This window comes from Perkinsus marinus (assembly GCF_000006405.1).
Source record: "Perkinsus marinus ATCC 50983 genomic scaffold scf_1104296958712, whole genome shotgun sequence".
NCBI classification, from domain to species: domain Eukaryota; phylum Perkinsozoa; order Perkinsida; family Perkinsidae; genus Perkinsus; species Perkinsus marinus.
In genome coordinates, this window is record NW_003206658.1 from 818068 (window position 1) to 835160 (window position 17093).

At 45.4% G+C, this 17093-nt stretch overlaps 4 protein-coding genes across 4 annotated transcripts; 1 reads left to right on the plus strand and 3 right to left on the minus strand.

The window, feature by feature from the left end:
* Positions 1-814: 814 nt before the first annotated feature.
* On the minus strand, positions 815-5363 carry Pmar_PMAR011722 (protein PROLIFERA, putative; the record flags this gene model as incomplete). The annotated part of the gene is made up of 27 exons (XM_002773814.1): positions 815-935; positions 982-1055; positions 1097-1165; positions 1210-1281; positions 1326-1403; positions 1447-1525; positions 1572-1643; positions 1693-1820; positions 1870-1986; positions 2033-2134; positions 2203-2330; positions 2372-2468; positions 2516-2605; positions 2651-2729; positions 2777-2867; positions 2913-3022; positions 3076-3188; positions 3238-3299; positions 3349-3460; positions 3524-3657; positions 3720-3787; positions 3833-3968; positions 4236-4312; positions 4357-4450; positions 4655-4973; positions 5026-5154; positions 5205-5363. 27 exons carry the CDS (start codon positions 5361-5363, stop codon positions 815-817), a joined length of 2910 nt encoding a protein of 969 aa, XP_002773860.1.
* A 987-nt stretch (positions 5364-6350) lies between these two features.
* Positions 6351-6812, plus strand: Pmar_PMAR011723 (hypothetical protein; the record flags this gene model as incomplete). Its single annotated transcript, XM_002773815.1, has 4 exons — positions 6351-6356; positions 6450-6547; positions 6594-6708; positions 6777-6812. The coding sequence occupies 4 exons, from the start codon at positions 6351-6353 to the stop codon at positions 6810-6812; spliced, it is 255 nt and encodes an 84-aa protein (XP_002773861.1).
* A 5387-nt stretch (positions 6813-12199) lies between these two features.
* Pmar_PMAR011724 (hypothetical protein) lies at positions 12200-12616 on the minus strand (the record flags this gene model as incomplete). The annotated part of the gene is made up of 3 exons (XM_002773816.1): positions 12200-12207; positions 12261-12398; positions 12490-12616. The coding sequence occupies 3 exons, from the start codon at positions 12614-12616 to the stop codon at positions 12200-12202; spliced, it is 273 nt and encodes a 90-aa protein (XP_002773862.1).
* Positions 12617-12714: 98 nt separating this feature from the next.
* Pmar_PMAR011725 (hypothetical protein) lies at positions 12715-15960 on the minus strand (the record flags this gene model as incomplete). The annotated part of the gene is made up of 12 exons (XM_002773817.1): positions 12715-12802; positions 13131-14434; positions 14479-14591; positions 14634-14721; positions 14772-14876; positions 14918-15018; positions 15113-15201; positions 15248-15316; positions 15367-15448; positions 15505-15554; positions 15603-15709; positions 15757-15960. The coding sequence occupies 12 exons, from the start codon at positions 15958-15960 to the stop codon at positions 12715-12717; spliced, it is 2400 nt and encodes a 799-aa protein (XP_002773863.1).
* Positions 15961-17093: the final 1133 nt, after the last annotated feature.

Consider the following 17093-nt stretch of genomic DNA (forward strand, 5'->3'; position numbering starts at 1 on the left):
TTCGATACATATTTTCTTTTTTGCTAGGGTCTAGTATTGCGTCGGTAGTTCTCTTTTATGCTGCTTTATCTCTCCAATCTTCATTCGATACACGATGATACTCAATTCTCGACGAAACTGAATAACTATTTCGAAAATTCAGCCGAACGTCACAGTCCCATCAATTGGCACATCGATTTCTCGGAGGATGATGATGATGTTGGACGCATGACGACTTGGAAAGTAGTCATGGAGTGATTGTCCGTTAGATTTGGGACTGTCAAGTGCAGAGGAGTTGAGTCACCACTGTGTGGTACTCCTCCTCCTCCTCGACCTATAGTTATATACATAGGGACCGGGCTTGTGAATGAGACGATAATAGCTGTTTGCTTGGTCGTAACCCTGCCTCAAGGCAGACAGAGCATGCTGCTGACCATCAGGTCAGATTACAGAGTCCAAGGGCAAACACTCCATAAGACAAATACTTCCCATGACGGGGAATCCGTTTTCTTCAATTATCCTGTGTCCACTTATTAAACCCTTAGGGCATTCCACGAGGAAGCCTCTGATGGTTCTCCCTGCCTCGATCATCTCACATGCCCAACACATGAGCTTGCTCGATGGCGCAGTAGAGACACGTACACGACGCCAGAACAGTGATGATGATCATGACTCGCATTTCGTCCACGCAGAGGATGCGAATCAGACAGGTCTCCGACTGTCCTCGGCCATCATCGATCTTCTGACCGTAATTCTACTTTATGGCAACACAAGCATCACAGGAGCCGTGAAAACATGCATGATAATAAGTAATAATTATGAAAGGGATAGAGCATCAGCCTAGCATGCAGATCTTCGTCCTATCCTCACTGACGCCAAGTATATTGATCCTCTCATAGGCAGCGATAGTCTTCTGAATTACATCACGAGTAGCTGTGCCACGCTTCTGCACGTAACTGTAGGGTGACGTATGAATGATACAGACTGCATTGCGCAGCTCACCTCTCGAGGTCGTTCATAGAGGCCCATTCGCCTGGGGTCACACGACGTAGGAACTCGGACATATCCTCCCAACACTGAGGGCATCGATCACATCACCCGAGCTAGTTATTACTACCCTCGACTCAGGATCAATTGCCCTTTGCTGACCCCTGTTAGCCGAGTCCGACACTGATGCCTTACTTGCCTACAACCCACGACGGAGCACCCCTCACATTAGTATGATCTCACCTGTATGATCCTTAATGCCTCATCGAAGTCACTACGCTGGACAGCCTCAGAAAACCTCAACCGTGCAAGAGCCTGAGAGCAGCCCAATCCCATCACAGTCCTTGCAGAGTAGAGACCTGTGCCAGACGAAGGATGGCCAGAAGAGTTCGAGGGGTCGTGTAAGTCTTGAGCTTATCGTGAGTACCACTACGTTCCTAAATGGGATACGATGAATGCTGTACCCACAGGAGCACTGACCTGAGCCCTAATATTGGTATAGTGGTTCACTATCTCTGTCTCTAAGGAAGGCTCCAGAGTCGGGGTGAATTCACGAGCTCTACATACGAATGATGGAGCATCTGACTGTGGTGGAGCAACCTAACCTGCGGACGTAAGCTCTCATAAATTCAGCACCAAAGGGCTCAAAGTCCAACTCTTGAGGGACCTCTCCGAGTCTGAAGAAGTTGCAAGGAGCAGCATATGGTAGAGGTTACCTATGCTTACCTGTGTACATTACCGACATGCCTGGCTAGGGCAATGTCCTTATCCTCATTAACAGTATCCAATAATAAGAATTGTATATCGAAACGTGATAGTAGGGCAGCTGGAAGGTTAAGGTTCTCCAATACAGACTGAATGGACGACCATACCAGGCCGGCTACCCTCAATGGAAAGTACTACCTTCTTAGGATTATACCGTCCATAGGCTGGGTTGGCAGCAGCCACCACTGACGTCCTAGCATTCAATGTAGTAGTGATACCTGCCTTGGCAATAGACACCGTCTGTTGCTCCATAACCTGACAAGAGTCTGTTCCTCCATGATAACATAGAACTCAGGGATACCTCATGAATAGCAGTACGGTCAGACTCCTCCATCTTATCGAATTCATCAATACAGCATATACCATTATCGGCCATGACCAGTGCCCCTCCATCCAGGGTCATCTATGAACCAATATTATCACTACTCCATCAGCACCGACACCACGATCAGCAGCAGCAACAAGACCCACCTCATTGGTCTGAGGATCTCTCTGAACACTAGCCGTTAGACCAACTCCAGAGCTCCCTTTCCCTGTAGTATACACAGCCCGTGGTGCTATCAATGACAAGTGTTTCAATAGCTGGGATTTGGCAACACCTAAAGTGAGCATTAGTCAGAGATGGAGGCATGGGTCCTACCAGGATCTCCCATGAGTAAGATGTGCATGTCCCCTCTGATCCGCATACCATCCCCCATCTGTCTAGTACATCCTCCCACTAACAGACAGAGTAGAGCCTGATCAGTCATCTTAACCTCAGCCTATCATCGATATCCAACATCACCTTCTTAACGTCGGACAGCCCATAGATCTCTGGGGCAATACTGCATGCCAATTTATCGACGATATCGGGGTCATCTCTTGCCTCATTAATCTACATGAGATGTCCTACTACTACTATCATGCCCATCTGACCCACCTTCTGAGCCATCTCCGCCTCTTCTGTCTGCTCGGCATAACCCTTCTTATGCTTCTCGATGTCGAACACGTGGATATACCTTTGATAAGAGAACTCCCATTGACGTGCCAAGTCCATGATGATTACATCTCATTCCTGGCTCGACCTCGTTGCCTCATCCTCGAGGCTGCATGCCGCTGAATAGGCAAGTAGATACCACTCACCGTCACAGCATCACCTGCCCTCGATACTGGCTACTACTACACCTAGATTAGATACCCACCAGGTAGAACTGATCTGGTCAAGTGATGGGTTAATGCCAATAGCATGGTCCTAGGTACCGATCCAACCGGTACTGCATGGCTCGGCTCCTGAACTCTTACCTCTTGGTATCTGAGCTCCACTTAGCCATATACAACGACCAGAAGTCGGCCTCCTCACACTACTTGACGAACTTAGATGATTTCCACAAGAGGTTCACAGTACCAAGAGTCTTATTGGTTTTGCAACGAGGAGTAGGACACTGTCCAATAGGCATGAATGCATCCGAATCGACAACCTGATGAACATGGAGATCTCGAAGAAAGTGACCGATGCACTCCAATGACCTGCCATATCGTCTCCCCACAGGTTTCACACAGATATGTAGCAACCTCCACTTTAGCCTTAACTGAGGGGGGAGTGTTCGGCTGCTGCTGACTCGACTGCTTCCCACCCACCTCCAGCGGCCTTGGTAACAACACCATCCATTTTGATGAACCTACCAACACTACCGGACTTAACCTCACGAAGGGGTGTCGATACAGAGTCTTTAGGTAGATGGATGTACACCTAATAAAGGCCGACGAAGACTATGATGAGACCGACTACTTCCACCATCATCTGAGGCCCCACCACAAAGTCCCATTTCATTCGCTCCGGCATCTTATTCTGAGGATCAGCAGTACCCGCGAGGGCCCTCTGTGAGGTGATATGTTCATCCACAGCCTCCTTCCACTCATTCTGAGCTCTTACATCTCTATTGGGGTCTAGGAGAAGGAGAAGGAGGAGAAGTAATAGATGGTAGTATGATTGTATCATGCTGGCCTACTTGGTTGGAAATGTACTGAGGGCTGAGGCATGATGGCATGACACTCCTCTACGAAAAAGAGATGGTATCTGAGGTGAGGATCTCCACTCATATCCTACTACTAGCCGTCTGACCTCTGAGTATTCTTTATAATAGCCTCAATAAGGCCGTCCTCCATGGTAGACTGCTGTAGATCATCCAAACTAATATCAACACGGTCATTAAGACCATCAACCACCTTCTGTAGTTGAGTCATGTACTTCTTAGTCCCTGATACCATTGATCCACCAACAGTACGACTGATCTCACGAGCCGCACGATGTAAAGCCAGCCGTACTGACTAGTTAGTAGCGCGTGGTTACCGCGCGCGTCTCAGTTAAATTACACTCCTAAACTTTCTAATAAACCTGGTATAATATTAGCTTGGTATTTTATCATGGATAAAATGTTATCGAAAAAAACATTAACCAGATGGGTAAACAAATAAGTTTGTCGGTAAAAAATAATTTGGCCTGGAAATGCTGTAGACATGCTTACCCCAAATATCGTCACTAAGACTCTTATCCTGATATTGCTCGAGGAAGTCTCTAATAGCTTGCCTATGGAGACCATACCTATAAACATATACTGTAATCGGTTATATAAGAAGTGTTAATACTTGCTGATAAGATGCTTAGAATCGGTGAAGACTTGAGTGTACTCCCTAGTACTCCTCCTAAAGTCGGGTTGAACTGATGCTGCTGCCATTTTGTCTGGTTACAGTGCACAGGGGATTGACAACAATACCATTAACGCAACAATTGAGGAGAGGTATCATATTCGGACTTCCTTTTTACCTTTCCGGAAGAATCCATCGAGTAACACATCCCCTGTGGGATAGAACCACTCAATGCTACTACCACATAGATGTACAAAACCATAATACGGATAACATCTGGCCATACCATTCCTCTTACCCCAATCATACATCTTCGCCCTCCTTCGAGCTGTATACCCATACACGAGCATCTTCGTCGTGGGTGGTTCTTTATCATCTGAGGGGTCTTCACCATTGTCGGAATCAAAACCCTCCTCGTCTCCTTCATCATCATCATCGATAGGGGATGGGGAAGCATTGGTAGTAGACCTTGGAGTGTTGTTTGAGCTCGCCACCGATATAGCACTATGCCACACAGTAGAAGCCTTCACTGAGGATGCTGGTGAGGATGGTGGTTGCTTCTTTACTTTACCAGTACCAACCTTCGAATGTAATATGACAGGAGTGGCCTCCTTCTCCTAAAAAAGACTCTACCATGATGATGATGATGATATGGTGTATGAATTCTACCTTCATAACATCAGCATTGACCATAGTATACTTCTGGAGTACTGGGTTGGATAAAGGTGCAATGATTGCCTCATCAAAGTCATCAAAACAGTCATCACCAAGATCCCCATCTGGGTCTACTATAGCATCCTAACACATAGTCTGATGACTCACTACTAACAGCAGTACTCAGTACTTACCATAACCCTAGAAGAAAGCCTAGGCCTCTTTAGGTTATACCTCCTAGTAGCCTTCTTAGGTGGTGCACAAGAGCATCTCTCAAGAGTGCTCAAGTATCCCAACGCATACCGATTCTCTTCCCGCAAATCCTTTATCTCGGCACGCCATCTAATGAACATACAATAGGAAATACCCGAGGAGTGGTACTAGTACTTGTGAACAAGTTCTGGACCACATTCGAGGTTCCTGATCAATCTCATGGCTACACTGTCCACTACTCTATCTGATAATACCTGACCATCCAGTACCAGCCTCCCTGCTGGGTTTGATGACGACACTGATGGCTGATGACATGATGACATAATGACGCCTCTAGCAGTTAGTGCAACACTCGAATACTATTGAGGATCGTACTAAACTCGACAGGAGAGTAACTCAAGGATGCCCCTAAATGATGGCTACCATGAAAAACAGCACACGAGAAAGAGCAGAAAAAAGTGCGATGTGCTGTAATAGTAGTTTGACGTACAGAACAGCAGAAGTGCGGTTTTCTACAACTAAAAGTCGCAGGTGACTATTACAGCACCAAAAAAAATCGCACTGTCAAAATAGCGGTTACGCTCTTATTCACAAAAAATGTGTTACTATGAAATCGCAGATGCTGTTTTGCATAAAATTTGTATGTGATTATGTATTTCGAGTGCTCTTTTATCCGTTGCCCTTTTCATACATAACAGCAATCGCGATAAGTAACGTGGCGTTTTAAACGTTTGACGGCGGAGCGAAGTCGTCACTCAAATTGTTTTTCAGTACTCGCCGTAGCATTGTTGCGTCGACGTTTGCTTGTCTTCCAATGGGAATTTTTTTCATGTCTAGTTTACGTTACTTGGTTCCTATGCCTGAACCAATCTGCTGTCATATTTGCAATCGCGGGAGCGACTTTGGGGCGATGGCCGATTGTGACTCGTGTCGTGTGGTATGAGAATCCATATTGCAGGGTGTGCCGATGAGGCTGTGGATTTTACGTCATCACAGCGTTATGTATGCCATCGTTGTCATCGAGGAAATAGTACAGTTATTGAGTACTTGATTGAATCAAGTTGATTCCCGCGTTTCGAAAACCTAAAATCAAGTGTATATCGAATGGAACAGAGTCAGCGCGCCTCATGAATGTAAGTATATATTGCTAAGTAACGTTGGCTGTTACTTGTTATTTGTTTGGTAAAGTTTCACCTCAAATTGGATTGTTAGGAAAAATTTGTTAGGATCTCATATCACCTTTCAAGCCGAAACCTTCTCGGGGTGCCATCGAGCAGTTGTGGAACAATACAGGGCAACAACAAACGTCGGTGGGAATGGTGAAGTAGTGACTAGAGCAATTTATCTCCTTGTATTCTGAAATTTATCAGTTACGTTAAGCGGACTTTCGGCATGTTTGAGGGAGAGGTGGTGGAAGTTGGCGACTTCGCCGGTTATGATTTGATGAGATTCATGAACTCGCGGGTCTCGGAGGCTAGGACTAAAGTGCGACTTGCTGCGACGAGTTCGGGCGGTTGAGCTGCTCAACTTGAGCGATTGTGAGGTATCCTCAGGTGGTCAGGAACGATATTAATGCGCTGTTGAAGTGAAAGCTGGGCTTGAGCAAAGGTGACTTGCAAGCTGGAGGGCGTCTGGCCTCTTGGAGACACGAGCCTCTTATGTGGTTAACGTTGGAATCACACTTTCAAATTGACTCGTCTTCTGCTTTGGTCACATTGGAGGCCGTTAAAAACAGAGTTGCAGGGATAGTGGAGGGAGCAGTCCAAAGCCTTTGGGGTGTTCATTACAGTGCTCAGGGAGTTTGGGAAAAACTGCGGTCAAAACTAATCAATGTTGTAGACTCTAGTTTTCATCTTAGCTCACCAAGGAAGGAAGACTTATTGGGTCGTTTGCAAGGCGAGGTGACGGGGTACCCTGGCGACTTCGATTTCGTCACGGTTACGGTTCCCAAGTTCGTATTTGCTCTCGGTAAAGACTATTCCGAGAGAGTTGTTGAAAAAGTAATTAAGTGTGAACATGGTTCATTGGAGTTGAATGCCGCCTTCGAATTCGGGGGCGAACAAGTTCCCATCGGCAATACTGACATTTATGGTTGTATTGGGACTGCTATCTACAAGTGGACTGCTGAATTACCTACTATAAAATGTATTTCGTGCATGGAAGATGTGGAACAAGTTGAAAAACTCAAGACCTGAAGGAGATGACGTGTCATGAGTTGTCGGTTACATCGACTCAGTCTACATGAAGTTGGACGGGCCCTTTCCTCCAGCGGAGTGGTGTTCGATTCCTTCAGATGACGTCTATGCTCAAAGGACGACTAACCCGTTGGAAGGGTTACACAGGTAGTGATTACGACTGAATCAGTGAGCCTGTGACACTCTCTGATTGTACAGGGTTCTCTCACGGTCAGATATCTAAATGAAGTCGTATCGAAAAGGAATCCCAAAATTGTGGTCTTTATCAAGGCATTGAAGAACGTGCTGATCCGTTCAAATGCGGAACTTAATTCGATCGACCTGGGGTAAACGGCGCCGGCTTCAGCAAGCAACGAGAGAGCGTTTCATCTTCTACCAGTCTTGGAAGGCTGGGCACCTACCTGATGAAGATTTCTTAGACAAGATGTCGGAGTTATGCGGAGTGAAGGAGGAGCATTAAGTTTATTCATGTTGAACGTACAGTAGAAATAAAGTTTCTGAGCATGATACTGAACCGCAATCATGATTTCTCATCTTTACCTCTCGAGCCATTGTTGTTGCGTGAACACAGTACGTGTAGAACATCTATGTAATATCAACAAAAGCATAGCGGAACACGCGCAGCAGGGAATTTCCATAGCAGATGTGAGAGATAGATGAAAACCATGCGTATGTGCGTGGCACGCACATAACAGGAAAACCACACAACGGACACATTTCGCATATAATAGGACTGAAAGAAATGAAGAGTTGCGTAAGTACGGAAATCGTGAGAGAATCGTCCGGGTGATTGCAGATGAAACCTCGCCCAGTGAGGAAATCGTACTGCCCGTAGCGGAAGAACGATCCCAGAATGTAGTACTTTTCGGTAAGATAATCTCTCTTACCCACCGATATTTAAAAAAAAATACGAGGCAGAAGATAGAAATGAGCAGAGAAAGTGGCAGAGAGGCGTGTGCCATAATGTATTTCTGTCGAAAGGAAAATTGAAAAAGAGGAAGTTCTAAAAAAAAACTGAAATGCATTTCTGGCTAACAGAAATGAGCGTTTCAGCAGATGTGCGATTTCGCATAATGTCGTAGCGCTTATGTAAATCAGAGTGCTATTATGTGTAATAACAGTGCGATTTTGTAAATAGCTGGCGCTGTTTTGTCGTTTAGAAAACAGCAGACACATAAGAGCATGTGCGGTCCTTACGGGCCAAAATAGAAAACAGCACTCCGCTGTTGTGCTGTTGTGCTGTTTTGTATTGTACCGTAAATGATACTGTGATGAGCCAGGTTCGATCCCGGCAATACACATGTTTGAAACTAGTAACAGCAGCCACGACACATAGACCCTCCATATATCTTCCTCACCACCACAGGTAACGATTAACCCGTAGGGATCAGCAATCGCCTTTTCTTTATCTTAGCATCAGTCATTAAGACTCTTTATCAGAGTAATTAGATCCTCATTAAGGCTATCATCCCGAGACGATATGATCGATAGATCATGTACAGGAGCATCTCTAATGCTTACGATAACTGTTCTTGTCCCTCAAGAGGGCAGTCCTCAAATGGTTGGGAGGCAGAAGCAGCAGTGATATTAATACTCCTCCTACTACTACAGTAGGTTGCCTCAGCTGTACTCGAGGAATAATACTTCTCTCCCCTTGCAGTAAAAATGATGTCTGGTGTGAATCTCTGCCAGAGTAGATGTATCAAGGAGCAGTCTGGCGGCGACAATGAGTCATTTTTCAGCGATGATACTACGACTGTTACTCCAAGTGTCTAATAATCCTCTCAAACACCATGGAAAGGCAGATTACCTCAATCTAGTTGGTGATGCCTTAAAAGCCAATTCTCAACAACTTGCGGGCATGAAACGAGGTGAAAGAACAGTCGGTCATGGTGTTTATAACTTGATGGAAATGGTTATACTTCCATTGAGAAAGATCACTGATGTCCATTGATCAATAAGCAGTGGATGCATCTACATTTCTATAATACTAACGAGTCCTGTCTAGTACCACCTACTAGGGAGCCACGATGAAAGCATTCTATGAATTCGTCATGGAAAAATGGGATAATGTCTGCCAAGAACTTTTCCAATTGGTCCTCAAAGATTCTCCAGACTCAGTTGCATGCCAATACGGTAAAATCGGTTACAACATTTATGCGCTGGATTCAGCAGCCCTTCTACCAATAATGCTTTTGCCGCCGCCATCAGTACTTGGACTTCAAGTTGCTTTACAGATGTGCATGCGTGCAGCCATACAGTGCATCCATATTTAACATGCAATGTGATAATCCACACGCAATAGTAATACAATCGTATTTGTACGATGACCACGTTGACTTAATAGCAGTGTAGGCTGAAGAGGATCCGACTCATTAGACAGGTCTTCAGGCTGAGGCGGCCGTACATAGGAGTTGATCCATACTTGCCTGCATATCCAAGTAGGAAGGGTCTCCTCCATATGACTGATGTAACACAAGTATATTAAAGTGTGAGAACCAGAGTCGGTAACATGCTGTTTATTACTACATATCATCTAACAACACCATGCAGGATTACTTTTTCTTAACACAACTAGATGATCCCTGCCAACCATCCACGATTGCCGAATACTATGAGTGTCGGCAGTAGTACCATCATCAGAAGAAGACATCACCGGGGGGAACATCTATACTATCAAAAAAATATTAAGACATGTATGAGGATGAAAGCATCATCACTGCTGTTGAGAGCAAATAATTGCCCAGCATCAGACTGTTGTTATACACATTAGCAACATCTATCTTATTGTTGAGTACAGGAGCTATTCGGGTAGCTATTGTTAACAGGGATGGACACGTCATACGATGGAGATACATCTGTTGAGGAAGATGAGGACAGTCCTGGTGGGATATTCTGAGAATTAACACCATCATTACGACCAAGGGTTATATTACTGGAGTAGGGGGATCATGATGATCTCCGTCAGCATATGTCGTAGTTGTAGCATAGAATGCTGTTAATGCGGTGAGAAGTGGATTCATGATAGAAGCAGCAGGGCCATCGACTAGGCCTAATACCAGGTTACTCTTCAGGCCACCATACCAAGCAACTACCTTCATTCTTGTTAGTCTGTGTGGCGTCACCAGTCGTACCAAGGATTGAGAGGGCTTGCAGTAGTAGTAGAATTCCATCACTCGACTTGGCAAAATCACGTATCTTATCGATGCTTATTCTCCTCCTATAAGTATCATACCATTAAGACACACTTGAATGGCTATCTCCATTGCTCTTAGTGCTGGCTCCTCTGAAGTAGTATCACTATTTCGAACAAGCATTGGACTTGAACAACTAGCTGGGGTAGTAGAAGTAGTGGCTGTTGAGGTTGCCGTCTGACGTGATGGCCGGACGGTGGCCGCAGCAGTGAAGCCTGACAGATGCATGAACCACAATCCTGTTGCTAGTGGTGATCATACACCTAGACCCACTATGATAATAATCATTAGCGTAATCATCATAATAGTTCAACATTCCGGCGTCCTGAGCACTACCTAAACCTGGAAAGGTATTTAATCACTGTTCAGCTGTTCAGTACCCACCTCGAGGGTTCGTTGCTGGTGTAGGATATGGAGGCTCCAATCTAGATTCGCCATCATTAACCTGGTTAAGCTATTGGAGGATAACAGTGATGGGATGGGTATAACCATAGTTGGATGATGATTATGATGACAGTCAACATGATCATATTGATAATATCCAGCAAAATCATCATGATCATCATCATATTCACTATACTCATGTGCACTACCAGCACCCGTATAGGGTACAGTATAATAAGAGTAGCCCGTATCATGTCGATCTCTACTGTACTACCAATGGCAACATCATTTATGTGTAGCGATAAGCAACTACTCACTGGGTAATCCTGTGGCTTTGGTGGCCTATACTTCAACTCCTGTGGGGTGTGAACGTAGAAGCACTGCCCTTTACGTGCAAACTCACAATTAGGACCATACCGACAGAACCTCGAACAACCAAGTTGAAAAGAAGTGGTTGACAATTCTGCCCTTGAGATGCTACTTAGTCTTCAACAACCTTTGATGTCTACTAACTTCGATCTCATCATGTCTGATTGCCAGAGGGATATACCTTGGGGGCTCAGTGGCGGCATCAATGATGGGGCTACTGTAGGAGAAGAACAGGAATAGCAGCAATAGGATAGGTCGCAGGAGCAGTCCTATCATTATCACCTTGCAATGGGCCCATTACCGGGAACGATATTTTCCAACAATTGCCCATCGGCGGGAGAGTCCTCAGCCTCTTTGCGACTACTCCCCACTAGGATTGGAATAATAGACAGATCATCATGGCTTAACATACTAATACTCACCACTCCCAGCTCCTGGGTTATTGACTATTTCGCGTAAATGATCATCGTTGTAGAGGGATATACCATCCATGTTATTGGGAGTAGTAGGGCCATCCTTCATAATGATAATGAAGAATAGTAATACTACTCGGAATCAAGATTGACTAACACTGATGACCTTGAAATTGAGGGAAGGACATATTATCTCAGTAGTGGCTTATTAATAAAAAGTGGTAGTAGTAGTAGTAATGCCGCCATCACATAGAATGGCCCCATGAGCCCTACCAATAACAACAGCATCAGCAGCAGCAGGACTGATGACCACTTGCTCAGAATTGGATACAGAGTAGTGAGTGAGTAGCGGAGGTTACAACACTTAGATGCTAGTAGTAATAGTAGGCACCTTTGAGTATAGATGACCAGGATTGATGTCCTACTTAACTGATGGTTAAGAATTGTACAGGGTCATAATAACAAAACAATGATACCACTACTGTTGTGTTCCTTCTTGTTCTTCTTCTTCTTGTTGATGATGATGATGTTGTTGTTGGTTACCACCATGATATCCTCCTCGATGTCCTTGTCTACCTTGCTGCTGTTGTTGGTGATGTTGTTGTTGCTGCTGTCCCCCACTAGTACCATAATAGCCACCGGTCCCTCGAGCACCTCCTCTCTGGGGTGATGGGTTGGGCATAAGGCCACCACCTTCAGCAGCATTATCACCTTGACTCCCTGGTGTGACTAGAACTCCTCCTCCCATCATGTAGCCTCCACCACCACCTCTACTACTCACTCCAGCGTGGTTATCCCCACCCATCTGTTGTTGGGGTGTCGCCGAAGCTACTGCCATATAGTAGGGCGGCGGTGGTATGTTAGTGGGAATACCTCCTCCAGGGTACATAGGGGAAGGGTACATGCCTCCAGGTGGTGGAGGAACATGCATATTATTCATGCCAGATCCCATCGATGACGAACTTCCTCCTCCTCCTTGTTGTTGTTGTTGTTGTTGTTGTTGTCCTGGCATTGGTTGCATTGGCTGTCCAGGATATTGATAGATACCAGGTCCCCCAGGTAGTGGTAAAGGAGCACCCATAGGAATCATACCCATAGGCCCTGCACCAGGCATAGGTGAGCCCGTAGGCGGTCCTGCACCAGTCTGCTGCTGCTGCTGTGGCATCATATGCGGCGGTAATGGCCCTTGCTGTTGTTGTCCAGGGATGAGAGGCATGTAGGCAGTAGCTGCTGCTGTACTACCACTACTAGCTGCCATTGCCGGTCCCATAAGCATCGGTGTTCCTACTCCTGGTGCAACCATTGTAGCTGATGATGATGATGTTGATATAATATCACGATAATTAGATGACTTGGAACCATCAGGCCATTCAGTAGACACTGCTGATGTATTCTCATTCTCACTGGACTCCAACAACCTATCTTCAATCTCTGCCAAAGTCGATGTATCAAGGCTCTCACTATCACATAATGGCATGAATGATGGTGGTGTTATATTAGGTAAAGGCATCGGTTGTAACCCAGCAGCAGTAGTCATGAAGCCAGGATAGTGTGGAGGAAGGGGCATTGATATCATCATACCAGGATGGATAGGACCACCTTGGGTCGGCATCATACCAGGATGCATAGGACCTCCCATCATAGGACCATGTGGTGGTACAAATGGAGGAGGAGAGGGGAGGGGACCACCACGCCCATTAGCACCACTACCACCTTGATACTGCTGTTGTTGCTGCTCTTGTTGTTGTTGTTGCCTGCCTTGTGAGGTTTGTGTAGATCCTCCTTGTTGCTTAGTATTAGTACCACTAGGTGGTGAAGAGGGAGGAGGAGGAGCAGCAGCAGCATTCCCCTGCTGGTGAGTAGTCGTAGCAGCAGGGGCAGGAGCGGTAGTCTCATAGGTGTCATAATTAACATTCTTAAGAGTACCAGATAGACTACCACCAGGAGTAACATTAATATTAAGTGTAGCTCCTGGTGTAGGTACTCCAGGTGTAAAGGTGTTAGCATTGGGATTAAATGAGAATGCACTACGCTTTGGACCACCACCTGTTGCCGCCTCTAAAGTGAGATTATTCTTCCTACTACCAGCTCCCATCATACCACCACCACCTTTACCACCCACAGGAGGCTTCCCAACATCTACTTGTTGCATTCGAGCATTCTGTGCATTATGAACAGCGTTCATCATAAGCTGACTAGGTTGATGAGTAGTAGTGGTAGGTCCTCCTTGATAACCAGGACCAACCTGCGGTGAGCCTTGAGGCCCAGTTATTACTACTGGACCCTTGCCTTGCCCCTTTCCTTGTCCCTTCCCCTTACCACCCTTAACTGCTGTTGCTGTGATAGGTGGAGTCCCAGCAGCAGCATTGATATTATTATCCAAAACACCGCCACCACCTTGTTGTTGTTGCCAGGGTGTGGACCCTCGACTGCCCTTAGCTGCCCCTAGCTGTGGACTAGCATTACTGCTGATCCATTCTTCACGATCTTTCTCGGGTAACTTAGGTAATGCTGGCTCTAGATTTAATGCATTAATACCCTTCATCTCGGTAACTATAGGGGATACACCAGCATTAGCAGCAGCATTAGCAGCAGCATTAGCAGCAACGGATGGTAGCTGTGGGATAGGCTTCCTATTGGTCATGACTGGAGAGGGCTAAGGAGAATGAGAATATATAATGATGGTAATGGTAGTAGTACCCCTAGAAGGGAATGCTGCTGCTTCACTGTAGATTGTAGAGCTTGATTATGGGTTTTAAGATTCTCTTGAGTTAATGGTTGAGGAGGATGATGAGGTGATGATGTCGATGATGCTGAAATGATGATGTATACATCTTCAAATCGGTAGTGATTACCGTGATGCTGTTGGTGTTTGGGTGAACGGCCTGCAGCAAGCTGACTGACCCTTACTGAGGCTGGCTCAAGGTTGAGGGCATTAAGCCTCTGAGAGAAGTAGCAGTATGACTAGACACTTGATTATTATGTAGTATTACCGTATTGCCAGCACTAGCTGCAGGTGGTCTAGGATGTCGCTGACCTGCATCTAGCATACGTAAATGGCTCTCGAAATCAGCCTTCATCCGAGCTCGTTCAGATATCTAATATTAATATCACTACAAGATGGGAATAATACTCTTACCTGTTCTGGAGATAATTGAGGCTTCTGATGTTCATTTGTAGGGGCATGTGATGTACCTGCCCCTCGTGCTGTTGCAGTAGCACGAACAGGAGGAGGAGGAGCTGTTGTTGTTTATGGCCAGTAGCATAACCACCCGTACATACTACTACCACTACTAACCTTACCCATATTGATACAGAAGCATGTTGCTACTACCTTGAACAGCTGAGAATAAAGCCTCCTCATCTTCAACACCTGTGCCTTCCTCCTTAGCGCCATAGTTCTGTGAATGTTGCTCTATTTCCCTGATATTAACTTTAATCCCTCAAGGGCCCATTAAGTAGTTAGTACTTGGCAATCCTCTCAGCTCTACGTTGTTTTTCAGGTGATATCTTAGAAGTATCCAAAGTAGTAGTGTATCTAGGAATGTACATGTTACATTATAGACTCTTGCTGTTATATACTATTACAATGCCTCATTGAATGTACTCTTAACATTGAACTTCCTTTCATTCACAGCAAATTGATCCCAATGTGCTGCTGCAGCACCACCTGAATAGTAATAAAGTGACGGTGTCCATAGGCCTTACTACTACTACTACTACTACCCTTGCCAATCCTAGAGTCATCAAGACTCGTTTCTAACGGCTTGTCCAATCTATCATAATACAATTATAAATATGATAGGCATACGGAGTAATAATACGCATCATCAGTTTTACTATCCCATCGCTGAAGGACTCTCTCCTTGCCTGCTAAACTGCTCCTAGGTAGAATCTCTGAGTCAGTCTTGAATCCACTTGAATGGAGTCCCTAACAACAACTAGTATTATCTACAACATCGGTATAGTCCTTACTACCTTATCCTTATCTATGCCAGCTACAGGTACATCATGAGCTGTCAACGAAGCCACCTCTTTCCCAGGTACTAGCATTTCCTCATAGATAGGTCCAGATAACTTATTCCCTGTTGGGAGTTCTCTTGCATACTTAAGAGCTATATCAAAATCCTTCTCTGGCTTCACCCCCGATAATATCCCTTCATAAATAGTCTGATTTCGCATCTTAACTTCAACAGTCTTGCCAACTAATGATAACCACATAAACATCATCCTCTCCCTATTCATATCAGGCTGCGTTCGACTTGGTGGTACCCGTGGTGGAGCAGCACCAGTAGTAGTATTACTCCTAATACCAGATGAGGGTGTTGATGATGTCGCCACGGAAGGTGTTACTACAGTAGTTGGCATACTACCAGAACAAGGGTGATAACAGCAGCTGTAACATAATACACTACGTTCTCTTATACCCTGCTAGATGCGGGGGAAACACACACAGATATCGGAAATTTTCACGCACGATGAACCAGCGCATAATCGTCCGCTACCCATATGAAATGAATTGATAGCCCGCTGTGCATGGTTCAGATCTCGGCATGATCATGATGAGGGTAGGTTGCTGATCAGAGCTGTGAATCTCTACCTACACAGCTCCTCCAGACGTCCTAGTCATCGGTGGTGCTCGTGGTGGCATCTTTTTACCACTCATACCTCCTATCAGTACCTCTACTTTCAGGCTACTACTTCTCATCGAAGGCCTCCCTCGGATAGCTGTTGCTAGGTATGCTCTATTATCATACCCCTTTCTGGTGTATTCGTGTTGCGTCGATGACTTAACCACCACTGTCACCACCTTATTAGCCTCCATGAATGACTATTATCATCAACATGAACAACATCTAGCTACTATCCAACACGGTGCCCCCATCACACATTTCCTCTATGTTGGTCATAATCATCATCATACTACCTTTCATGGTGGGGAACCTCATCAACAACCTACTGGCTTCTTTCGTGGGAGGAAAAGACGACATCGTCATCATCATCGACATCATCATCATCATCATGATGAAAATGATGGTAAACATCATATCTCAGAAAATCACCAGAAGTAGTACCCTAAGCCAGGTCCAAATGTGTATATGATACCTGGATCCTTCACAGAGAACACACTCCTCAACACAGCTGCTATCACCCGTCTGATGCAGGTATCATCATCAGTATCAGCCCTGTCCAGTATCCTCTCTCAGCTATTGGCTGGTCAATGTTGCGCCAAAGATACTCATCGATGCTGCTCCTGCTCACCGAGACTTGTCCTATGATCCAGTTGTCGAGTGACCATCCTTATTAGCAGCTCT